The sequence below is a fragment of the Pseudopipra pipra genome, chromosome 3 (assembly GCF_036250125.1).
Source record: "Pseudopipra pipra isolate bDixPip1 chromosome 3, bDixPip1.hap1, whole genome shotgun sequence".
NCBI classification, from domain to species: domain Eukaryota; kingdom Metazoa; phylum Chordata; class Aves; order Passeriformes; family Pipridae; genus Pseudopipra; species Pseudopipra pipra.
Genome location: NC_087551.1, coordinates 48,068,654 through 48,080,882, shown reverse-complemented (window position 1 = coordinate 48,080,882; position 12,229 = coordinate 48,068,654). Strand labels below are relative to the sequence as shown.

Sequence of the window (12,229 nt, the reverse complement as noted above, 5' to 3'; positions counted from 1 at the left end):
AGAGAGGCCAGGCTTGGTCAGTGCAACTCCCGTACCTGCGTCCTGGTGCTGTGCCTTGCTGCTACGTGTTTGTAGGCTCTGGGAAAGGAGAAATAAACGCCACGGTTATGTACCGGGGTTTAGCAGCGAGCGGCGTGAGCCCGGCCCGTTTCTGGCATCTGTACTAAACCCTCAGAGTTCAACTGACGTGATTCTCAAAAAACACTCCCCTCCTTTGTTCTCGCCGCTCGGATTATCCTCGAACCTGCCGCGGTCCTGCCTTTCCCATTAGTTACGGAGGACGAGTCCCGCCGCGCGGGGCAGTGGCGGGCACGCAGGCGCGGCGGCCGGGGCTGCGGGGAGCCCGGCGATGGAGGTGGGCGCGGAGGGCTTCGCCCGGCTCCTGCCGCGCCTCAGGCGCCGCATCCGCCGCGCCGCCTTCGTGGGTGAGCCCCGGGGGTGTCCCGCCCGCCCGCTCCGAGCCGTGCCCTCGGCCGCCGCTCCCCTGGGGAGGGGCGCGGCTTAGCCTTGTCCGGTGTAGGGGCGCGAGCAGTGAGGTGTATTGCAGCGGGTAATGGCGCTGCTGTGCAAAGAGACAGCGGCCGCCGAGGCCCGGAGTTTAAAACGCAGCAGGGATTGGGAAGGGAGCCCTCGCTGAGATGCTGGCCTCGACTCGGAGGGCTGGGGGCTCCGGAGGTTATGGGGTTGGGGGGCACACACACTGCTCAGGCGGAAGCCAGCCCCTCCTGCGGGACGTGTGTGTGGCCGTGCCTCGTCGCCTCATCCTGCCACAGGGATCAGGGAGCTGGAGGCTTCAGTCCCACAGCAGTTGGTTGCCTTTTCTCTTGAGCCTGCCGCCGGTGGGTTTGACAGAGGTTACGGTGGAGAAAAGTGTTTGAGAGAGCCCCGTCCTGGTGCTGGTGAAGTACATGCCTCAAATTTCAAATTCTCTTGTGTTGTTTCCACCTCAACAGCCCTTGATACGGAGTTTACTGGCTTGTATTCAACTTTCCCACAAAGCAGCGAGCCCAGGTAAAGCTGTTGGACTTGAAACGTGAGGGAGACTTGTTGCTCTAGCTCTGTGAGAGAGCAACAACCCATGTGTAACAAATCTTCATGTGTCCGCTCTCCTTTCCCCAATTCTGGTTTCGTTCCTAGCCTGTTTGATTCCCCTGTGGAGCGGTATCTGAAGATCAGGCAGAGTGTTCAGCGCTTCACTGTTACTCAGCTTGGTGAGTGCTGCTCTGACACAGAAAGTGATCTGAGGTCTTACAGGTAACCAGCCTTTTGTCAACAGGTGGGTCCTGTAGGTGCCTCTGGCCTTAATATACTTGTACAGAGACATTTGCTTGGGTTTTTTTTTTCACTCTCTGATGTTTAATACTATCGAATTTTTAATATTTTAAATAATGTCATGTCAGGTGGACTGAATACTTTTTACTGGTCTAAAGTTGATTATATTTAACGGTTGCAGTTAAAAATACAGGGCTTTTAAAGCGGAGGATGCAAGCAAGAAGCATATAATGGCAGCTCCTATTCAAAGCCATATCATTTGATATAGTGCGTGAGTAAGGGGACTATCAGAAGAAAATGAAGGCTACTATTTCTGATACTCCTAAAACAACAAAAAAATCAACATGAGAATGGGCCTGTTGAGGAGGGCATTGACAGTTAAGAACCAAGAAGAAATCAAGAAGAAAGCTCCAAAATAATTTGAAATGTTTTTCAAAGCCTTAGGGTATTTAAGATGTTATGTGCCTTTTAGGGATTAACAGAAAAAACCCAAAACCTGAGAAGTTAAACCCATGTTTCAGTACTCTCTGATGCCCATCTCCTTCCAAACATTTTTGTAGTGCAGTTGGACCACAGACCCATCTATGCAGGCATAGTTAGAGACTTTGATCACCAACTCGCCTCTTGGCCATTGCTCAATCTTTTTTATTTAATCAGACTTGACTCCTTTTCCCACTTAGCAGTAAAGGCTTGTCCTCGTTCAGCTCTCAGGGAGCTGAGGAGTGGCCTGGCAGTTGCTGTTAAGATTTGCACTGTGACATTAGTGAGTGGAAAACATGTACTTCATGAGGGCTTCCCCACATCTCTTATCAAATTGCACACTATCTGTAGGCATCCAGCTAAACTTTGCCATCTGAATGGACTTTTCTTTCTCACAGGGCTGGCAGTATTCTCAAAAGAAAATTCAAACAAGTAAGTAGAAAAGCAGTTTTCTGTTATAATGAAGACAGTGCAGTTGAGATTTTATACATTGTCCCTCTGCGGGGAGTTATTTCTTGTCATTATCTTCGAGAGATTTTTTCTTTTCATTTTAGGTATGTGGTGCATTCATACAACTTTTTTCTCTTTCCCTCAATGCTGGGAGTTAGGGATGTCGAATTCACCCTCTCTGCGTCTAGCATTCAGTTCCTGTCTCATTATGGCTTTGACTATAACAAGGTATGTAATCTCTCTGCCAAAAATCCAGAAGATAGGAGATCTCTGCAATTACAGAAGAAATCAGGATTAGTATCCCTAAACACTATGTTTCTGGGGTAAATACCATCTTGCTGAATGCATCATGCAGTTCGTTATCAACAGGGATAGTGAATGCTGTTTTTTCTGAACCAATGTAGAGGCAATAACCACATCTTTGTCAGTTTAAGACAGATTTTCCTGCCTCAAAAAACAAACAAACAAAAAGCCCAAAACCCCACCTATCTCTGGTGAGCTGACAAGTTACTAAACAGACCCCTGTGGGTGTCTTTACTAGCCATGAAGATTGGGAAGTATCAGTTTACCTGTGTCTTATGTATTGCCACATTTCCCATAAAATTCAGACCATGTCATCCCATAAGAGTACTAGCTTGCAGTTTTAGACAGGAAGCATCTGGTATCTTGACACTTGGAAGCATCTTATTAAAGGAAAGGTAAAAGCAGAGCAAAAACAATTATTCCAGTTGACAAAAATCCTTTTCTTTCCTCCATACATGGATTGCCTATAGTTTGTTTGCCCTGGCTAACCTGCTAATTCTCTAATGTACTGCAGGAAAATCCAAGGGAATATAATCAACCTGGCGTTTTTCTCCCCCCCTCAGTTCCTCAAAGATGGAATCCCATACATGAATGAGGTACAGGAGAAGATCTTCAGGCAGCATCTCTTAGCAGGTAGCTGGACATTCTGCAGGTGAGCACTATTCAGAGAGGTGGCTCCTCAGTACTGACTCTGTTGATGGCTCAGCTTCACTCAGATGATGTTTTGTAGAAATACTGAAGCCTGTTGGTCTGAATGCATTGGTGCCAGCAGTTCCAGCATGCTGTAGTCTCTCTGAACCAAAACTGAGATCACAGGATACAATGTGGAGAATTGGGTGAATGTTGGGAAATGATGCTTTTGCATTCCCACGGCAAGGCACAAGGCTTCATCTGTAAAGAGCATTTCTCACATTGCCTCTTTCCCCCTCATTCAGCACTAATGCTGCGAACAGGGATGTGCTGAGGAAAGTTATTGATGAAGTGACCTGTTGGATAACTGTAGCAGAGGAAGAGGAGACTATGATTCTGCAGGATCTGAGTGGTATGAAACAGGGTGCCTCCCTTAGGCACCTGTGGGCTCTGAGTGGCTTCATCACTTCTCTTGAACCTCTGGGGCTGCTACTGTCCTTTGCTGCCCATTCTCTTAAACTGCTCTCTTGAGAGGGAAAGCACCAGTGCCCATCCTGCCTTTACAACTCTTTACCCAAGTTTACACCTCAGTTCCTGTCAGGAGTTCATCTCTGGACTCTGCTTTTCTGCGCTATTGGGGTGGTGGGTCTTTCCGAAGTGGATGTCTTGGTGCTTGGAGCATGCTTTGTTGTACTTGACTACTTTGTTGTAATTTTGTGCTTCTTCAGAGCAGCAACTGGAGAATTTGTAGTTGCTCTGAATCAGGGTAGCCTTTGACTTGCTTTAAGTCCTGGGTGATCTGTTTTTTTGTTTATTTTCTTCCCCTTGGAGAAAGGAAAGGCATGTCACCTTTCAGGTGCCCTCTCCTGTCGAGCAGCAAGGAGCACCATGGAGACACATATACCAGTGGGGATAAGCAGGCTACTTACCACCTGTGCTAGGTTTTGAGAGCGGTATAGCAGAGTTGAGGAATTTCTGTGCTGTTTTGAAGAAGTTGAAGGACAAGGAATTTTAGCAGGGAATAATTTGTAGGTTTGCTCACAGAACCCAGAGCTTAATCCTTTAGGTCAGGGAATAAAATACAGAAAAGCTGAGGAAGGACAGAGAGTATTCAAGACTTTGTCTGTTGATGTTTTTCTGCAGAGTTTGGAATAAAAGGGGTGGGGACTGTGCTGTTTTTTATCTACTTGGTCAGCTGTAGTAGATATGGTGCTGATACCTAATAGAGTCTGGCAATGGTGAGCACAAGACATTTATTTAAGTAAGCAGTAAGACAGATTAAGGCATCTCTTTGAATGCTGCTCAGACGAGAACTGGGTTAGTTCCTTATCAACTGTGGGGGAAAAGGCATTGGTACCTGTCTGGCATGGTTGGCTTCTGGTTCTGTTGCTCTGAAACCTTCCAAAACCACAGAGTGTCTTGTCTTCAGAGGAATAGCCTTTCTCTCTTTTCAGTTAGTCTTATCCTTTCTTCTGTGTCCTTACAAAAGCTTATTTGCCTGAAATTTTCACTGTGACTTTTTTTTTTTGGTGTGGGTTTTGTTTGGTTTTGGTGGGGTTTTTGTTTGTTTGGTGGTTTTGTTTTACTTTGTTGTTTTGTTTTGTTTTCTTTCTGTCATTGTGTTTGGTAGCATACCAGGATTATAGTTCAAGAATATTTTCTATACACTGGAGGAGAAACACCTAGTCAGTCCTTCTGTCTAGAAAAATGTGTTTTCCTTAGAGGATTGTTTGCACCTCTGAAGCTTTTACTACTTTTTTCTTTTTCGTTTTGTTTTTATTGCAGACTATCATGTGCTTGAAGTTCAGCTGGTTCTGAGGCAGGCTCTCCAAAATGTTTGGACAGAGCCTCTTGGAAACAAGAAGGTGAGATGGAAATGTGGACCTTTTTGTCTACACAGATAGGACTGACATTCTTGCAGGGATTTTGAAATGTTGCTTGTACTTTTAATGATAGGCTCTAGGCAGAGAAGACAATGTTCTGGGGAATGCTGATTGTGGGATCCCAGGAAAAGGTATACAGAAAACTGAGCAACTCTGGTTTCTATTTGTTCAGTAGCCACAAAATACATTGAACTGGAATGCTTATCCTTGGGGCACTTCTGGAGGGACCCTCTCTGTGTCTTTACTAGGTGTTTCCTTCAATACCTCCACAACAATGTACAGTTTTAGTCTTTTTTGTGGTTTTCCTTTGCTGACTTTTGCCACGTAGTTGCTTTGAAGACTTTTACTCTCTGTTATATGATCTGCTGTTTTGCTATTCGCTACTGCTATTTAGCATTTGGTGCAATATTTTCTGTATTAAACGTATGGCTGTGGACTTCTCAAACCATGGCATGAGTGTGATACCAGTCAGTTGCTTAGAAGTTGTTTACAGAAGTCTTTTTTTTTTTTTTTTTTTTTGTATTAGTCCTATTTTGGTCTGATAACCAATGTCAACCGTGTCAGATTTACTAAGCCTTCTCATCTGAAACATTGCCTGTGAGGACTCAGTTTGTGTGATTGCTGTTTGCTACTGAGTTTTTGATGCAATGAGCTTACCATATTGTTATCAAGTTAAATTGAACTATGTACAGTTTCTCTGTCCTTTGCAGCCTTGAAGCTGAACTTGTCCTCAGTATTACTGAACCCCAGTAAACAATGTAAACAATAAAACTAACATGGCAGGCTGAGATACCCAATGACTGTTCTTTCCAGGTAATGGTGAAAAAAGTGAGTCCACAGCATCGTCAGCTTCTGGAGAACTCTTCCTGTGACCCCTGTCAGATGGAGCTCATTCTCCTGTCTGCCCGGGGCTTCACCAACCTCTTCCGGATACTTGTTGAAGCCAAGAAGGTAAAATGCCTTATCCCTACTCTCATTTTCCATGTCTTTTTAATTTGCTGTGTTAAATCCAGTCTTAAAAATTCCTGGTGTTACACAACGTGAGTCACCATCTAAGAAAACTGAGCAGATTCTTGCCTTTTGGGCAAGTTATGCTTTTCAGCAGGTGACAGACCAGTTTGTTGGACCATGTAGACCATTGGTCTGACTTTGTATGGAAATTCTTATGTTCTGTATGCAGTTTATTGAATGGATTTCAGCTTCAGAAGACTGTGGGTGATGTGCAGGCAAAGACTGTCCCTGCCCTTGTGAATAAGTGTATAAATCTGATGGCTTGAACATTTTACCAATGTTCAGCTGAGCTGAAAATCCACCTAGCTCCTTAGATCCACTGAAAATAGAATGCTGCTAAAAAAATACTCTCCTCAAAGTCCACAAGTCTGATTTCCTGGAACCAGTAGTCCTCCTGTGAGCCTTGCAGCCTGAATGACTCCTGGGTGAGCATGTGTGGATCTGTCTACTGTAAGAAAGGGTTACAGCTTTTGGGCTTGCCTAAAGTTGGTTATCTCTGAGCTCTCTTCAGAAATGTGCTCCAATGGGCTGTTATGTTTGTGTTCTTCCCGTAGCCCCTGGTGGGACACAACATGCTTATGGACCTTATGCATCTTCATGACAAGTTCTACAAGCCCCTTCCAGGTAATGCTGTACATAGGTGCTGTCCCAGGCTGCTGCCTTTGCAGTGGGGGTGGAACAGGAGGCACAGTAGCCTTTTGCCACCCCAGACACCCACAAGTGGCAGTGACAGTTGGCTCTTCTGAGCCCCAGCTGCTGGAGCAGTGCATTGTTGTCTGCCATCACCTCTGTTTCCTATCAACTTGTGATATCATTGGCTTGTCCCCAGTTTCATGATACCTTTCTCCACATGTGTTTTGCTTTCAGAAAGCTATGAGGAGTTTAAAAGGAACATTCACAACCTGTTTCCTGTCATCATAGACACCAAGACTATAACAAAATCTATGAAGAAGGTGAGATGCACAGGTCTCTTAGTTTGGAGTTAAAGCTTGTTTTTCACCCATAAGAGAGGGTATCTTTCCTCATTGCACTGTGGTTACAGAATTGGAACCAGTTCTCAGTGTTGCCCTGGGACATTCTAATTTTAGATCTCATTTAATGAATCATCAGTCCAAGTAACTGAGCTCTTGTTGAGGTTAGTTACCGAGTGAGTTAATGAGGTCTGTCTTGGTTGGTTTTCTAACACATTCTTCTTTTCTAGAATTATCTGTTTCCTCGAGTATCTAGTCTTTCAGAGGTGTATGCAGTTTTGTGCAGGTAAGTGGTGGGCAATATAGCCTTCAGCAATCCCTCTGTTTTCTTTGGAAAGATATTTCCAAGTAAGTCATTTCATATGTTCGTACTTTCTCTCCTCCCAAGTGGTTTTCAATTGGTTTCTTGTCTTTCTAAATTCAAGAGCAAAAAATGCACATCTTTCTTACAAAGTAATTGTGTAGTAAATTATTTGTTGTAAGTCACTTCTGATATTGTATCACCATTACTTCATCGGTCACAAATTTGGTTTGCAGACAGCTGTACATGCAACTTGAAAATTAAAATGTTCTGAAATGAATAAGTTTCATTTGGTGAAAATACATCCTAATTTCAAATGCCTGCTCCTAAGAGAGGGCTACTCTGAGCCCAAAGCAGTAACTAAATACAATGTTCAATTGGAGAACATGAGTAGGTACCATATCTCATGAGCTTAGTCCGAAGTAGTAGAAGAATTCTCCTATTTGACACTTCTTTTGTGGCTAAGTTTTTTTTATGTTAATTTTGCTAAGGAAAGCAAAATTTTGCCCGCTTCCCCTTACCCTCTGCTCCCAAGAATGAGATGCAAAATGAGTATTTGATCAAAACAGTAATGGGATTCTGAGGTTTTGTTTGCTTGTCTTAGCAGTTTCAGACTACAGATTCTCAGAGTTTTTATGCTTGTTTGATCTTTCTTTTAGTTCAGTCATTCTGTGGGTGTCTGTTTATCCTTCAGGGTTTCCCATTCAAATAGAACCATCTAGTCAACCCCTTTCCTTGGAGTTTTAGTTCTGATCATATTTTAATGTATGCAATTAGATAAGATTTGCTGGTTACAAGTTTTGAGTGAGGGAGGAAGCTGAAGTATTTAGGAGTTCGTTTTCAGGAAGAAAACTGGTAGATATTATTCAGGTAAACATTTTAGCCTTTTCATGGAATACTACCAAAGTTCCTTTTAAAGTCTTCAGTAACTTTTTCTGAAATGAAGCTACAGGTCACTAGGAACAGGAACTTGTCTCTAATATACTGAAGAAAGACAAAAATCTTACATATCAATTTGTCTTCAGCAGCAGCCTAAATCCCAAAGATCCACTGTGGCCAGTTATAGCTCTTGCAAGTGACTGCTCAAGATACGGTATGTTCTTAAGCAAATCTTCAAAGTGGGTAGATAAAAGAGGTTTGTTTTATTCTGTGGATGACCACATGCAGAGTATGGGTGAGTGCCACTGGGTCAGCTGAATTTGCACAGAGGTGCTGATACACATTTTTGTCCAGATCCAAAGCCCGGGCTCCCAAGCCATGTTCTGCATGTCCCTGGTACCTGCCAAGGGTAATGCAGGGCAGGTTTGCATCGTGCTGCGAGCACAGACATTAAGTTGAGCTGAGCCTGACTTGAGGTTGTGAAGAGTCAGTAGCACTTGGAAAGGGCAAGGGATGTGGGGAAACAGCTGTCCTGGAAGGGAAAGTAGTGGGAGCTAATGACAATGAGGTCCTGGAAAGTAAGAGGAGCTTGGTGGCTGTTGTGTGTGCAGGGTTAGTGGTGCTGTGTGTGCAGGAGGTTGTGTCCAGTATGTGGTGTGATACTGGCTGTGAGGCAGATGTTTTCTGGCTTCTCCTGGCAGCTCTGCAGCACAGAGCCTCCTGTGTTTTGAAATAGTTCCCGTACCATCAATAACATACACAACACAGTTTGATGTAGACCTTTATAGAAGTTAATTTTTTCACGTGCATCTTGCTAAGCTTTTCAGACATTAATGTAATTGCTGCCTTTTTGTTGATATTGTTTTAAAATGCGTGGGAGAAGCACAGACTTTCTACAGAGTGTAAAATTTTCAGGTGAGGAAAGAAACAGCTGAGGGTGGGGGAAAAAAAAAACCTCCAGAACAGTAGATCTTATGATTGTTAGGATTCTGCAGTGCCACAGTTTTCAAAGCATGCTAAATGTGTTTACTGCTTTTTGATTTTGTTGGATGCTTACAGCTGAGAAGGAATCTCCTCATGAGGCAGGCTATGATGCATTTCTCTGTGGTTCAGGTAAAATGCTTCTTAAACACTCCTTCAGAGATTGTATTGGGACTTGGCATTTCCTTTCCTGCTCTGTAGCTCTATTTGATACTAAGAAATATTTGTTTATACACAGTCTGTTGCTCTTAGTAACTTAGCTGCACTTTAGTGAATTTTTGCTTTCTATTTTTTTAGGTATGTTTCTTTAGCTTTGTTCTAATGCCATCTCATTATTCCTTCTAGTTCTTCTGATGTCAGCTCATTTGCTACTGTGCAGATCCACAGAGTAAGTGTTTACAGAAAATTGTGTTACATGGATGGTCTTATGGAAAGCAGTCATCCGTTTGCTCTGGCTGACTTTTTGTTTTGCAGGCTGTCCTTCCTTTTGGATAAAAGAAAGTGTTACTGGAAATGTCATGTTCTAATTGGATTTTTATTTTATAAATCTGAAAGTAGTAGATTTATGTCAAAGCTGACATTTTAAAAATGAAATCAGGGGCCACGCGATGGCTCAGAGGTTGGGAAATGACATTGTGACTTCTTTATTCTTGAATGAGCTCTCTCAAGTTCAGTTCACTTGGGTAAGGGTCAAATAATTTTCCATTAGTTTCCATTTTTGAAACCTCTGTGAATCAGTGCCTTCAGTTAACTTCATAAGAGGCAACTGTTCAAAACCCTTCCTTTTGCTTACAGCTTTTTGACATCTGTAGATGCCAAGATCTAAAATACCTATTTTGTCACTGGTTGAAGAGCTTGACACTGTGCAGCAGTGCAGCACTGGGGAGAAACAAAACTTTGTTCTGTTTTGTTTTTTGATTTAGGGATTCAGTGGAGGCTCATCCTTCTTTCTCGCAGTATCTCACCGTGTTAGCTGAGCATGTGAACCAAGTGAATTTCATACGAGGTGGTGTTTCAAGCATTGTGCGTATGAATTTCAGGTCTGTGACCAGTTTGGGGGGTGCATAGGTCAGTAGCCTAGCTGGTGGCTTCATTAGAGGAGAAGAATCCACCAGTGCTGGAGCCCATCTTCACAGAAAATTGTCATCAAACAACTGACACAATGGACCTCTTGAAACAGCAAATGAACTGAATTTCTGCTTCGTGAAATGTTTTCTTATTGTTATTCTGTAAGATGGCACTAGTCAGTTTATGTTGCTGTTTCTCTGGTGGTTTCTCCATGGTGATCATGAAGAAGTTTGCTTGTATAACTGATGAATCTTGGGACAAAAGAAAAATAATTTTACACCAACAGCTGTATTATACAGCTGTGTCATTTATTTGTCACGTTTTGCGTATTTTCTGATTATATTCGCAGTGCTTCTGTAGTATTTCTGAATTCAGATATGTCTCAATATTGTATATTTTCCAGAATTTTTCTGGGGAAGATGCTCCCTGCCATCGTCCCCCTGCCTTGGTTGTTCATGTCCAAGGCTGGCCAGGCCTGAATGAGAGACAGATTTACCAGGAGTTTAAAAGTCTTTGTCACTTTGATGTCAGACGGCTTTCAAAGAACCAGTTCATTCTGCTCTCCAATAAATACAATCAGTAAGTGATCAGAAAGTCTTAATTTTTTGTCCTTTGCTCCTCTGATCCAAGTCTTCATCCCACCCTCTCTCTGCTGTAACAGCTCTTAGATAGAGATTCCTGCCCTGAGATGTGGGATGCTGTAAGCAGCCTGCAAGCCACAGCTCAAGACATGTGCTTTCATTGCAGCGTCAGGCTCGTCCTGCGGGATTACAAGCACCACCCTCACCTGCCGGTTTCCGTCTATCGCCACTGGAGGCACTCTCCGCGCGTGAACTGCCTGCTGCAGTGAGTTGCGGGAAGCACAGGAATGGGGAGCGGGGGAAGCATTCTCTTCAGGGTCCAAGGCCCTGTCACAGCAGCAGCCTGCTGCGCATTTTTTCTCCTGCCTCAGCCCCTCAGGGGAGCGAGGGGCTCAGAAGCAGATTTGCTTGCTGACTGCTGGGTGGCTACTTGGGAGTTTTCAGCCCTGGGCGACTGGACTGTAATCTTGAATTGAAGGTTAACTGGGAATGTTACCCCATGAGTAGCACATAACTGTGTATGTGCTATCATAACAGACAGGTGGTTATCTTATTGAGTGTAGTTCCATCTCTTAAAAGCTTGATGAGAGGGATGTAGAGTCTCCCAGGTGTGGGATGGATGTGGGGTTTTTTATATACAGCCGAGCTGAAAGCTTGATAGTAGGAGAGATTTCCAGATTCAAGTGCACTCTCCTTGTGAGGTGGTGACAGTGATGCTCATGAAGGGTGAATTTCTGGCCTGACATGGTTTGGAAAAGAATCTCAGGGCTTAATATGACCAAAATTAAACCCTTAATATAAGTAACCTAACAGCATTTTATTATTCTTGCACTTTTTAGAGTCTCTGGTATTGTGGCACTGTGGTCTCTCTTGGCCTTTGTACTTGGAGGAGCTCCTAGCTGTTCACTCTAAAGGACTGCCTTGGAGATGAGACATGAGGAATGCAGATCTTATTTCTTGTATTTGTCTGTTTTGTTTCATTTCATTCAATAAACTATGAGCAAAAAAACCAAACCTCAAAACTATAAATACTGTTTGAATTGCTTTCTTGCAAATGTATTTTTAAAGAGGATGTGTAGGTTTCCAATTTGTGATATTTTGTAATCTGTTCAAAGCATTGTTTCCTGTTCAAGAGGGAGATGATTCTTTCAATGCCGAATTTACTTCAGTCCTCTGTTGGTTCTTCACAGCTATTCATAACCCCAGTTTGTTCCCAGTGCTTGTGCTTGATGCATAAAACACATTTCTGATGAAGTTCAGGAAGTTATGAAATGAAAGAGGGTATTTTTAGGTTCAGTTGTAAAGCAGGGGAAATGTCACTGTTTACCAAATGAAAATGGGCAGAGTTGATGGAGAAACCACTCTTGGGGCTCATGATGAATTCTGGGGACTAGTAAATAAATTGCAGTGCTGTCAGTT

General features: G+C 43.3%; 1 protein-coding gene across 7 annotated transcripts; it reads left to right on the top strand.

Annotated features, from left to right (window-relative positions):
• Positions 1 to 302: 302 nt before the first annotated feature.
• Positions 303 to 11,824, top strand: PNLDC1 (PARN like ribonuclease domain containing exonuclease 1). Of its 7 annotated transcripts, none has more exons than XM_064649003.1 (19): positions 303 to 425; positions 954 to 1,011; positions 1,138 to 1,211; positions 2,151 to 2,184; positions 2,307 to 2,430; positions 3,069 to 3,157; positions 3,441 to 3,547; positions 4,921 to 5,000; positions 5,832 to 5,969; positions 6,584 to 6,653; positions 6,897 to 6,982; positions 7,231 to 7,286; positions 8,327 to 8,394; positions 9,240 to 9,293; positions 9,507 to 9,549; positions 10,085 to 10,184; positions 10,633 to 10,808; positions 10,977 to 11,075; positions 11,650 to 11,824. In XM_064649003.1, the coding sequence occupies exons 1-19, from the start codon at positions 350 to 352 to the stop codon at positions 11,720 to 11,722; spliced, it is 1,605 nt and encodes a 534-aa protein (XP_064505073.1). In that variant the 5' UTR covers positions 303 to 349; the 3' UTR covers positions 11,723 to 11,824. The 7 variants fall into 7 exon arrangements, 5 of the variants coding, with proteins under 5 accessions (XP_064505073.1, XP_064505075.1, XP_064505074.1 ...); XR_010429166.1 differs by having other exon boundaries at positions 307 to 425; positions 10,085 to 10,167; XR_010429165.1 differs by having other exon boundaries at positions 307 to 425; positions 10,085 to 10,201.
• Positions 11,825 to 12,229: the final 405 nt, after the last annotated feature.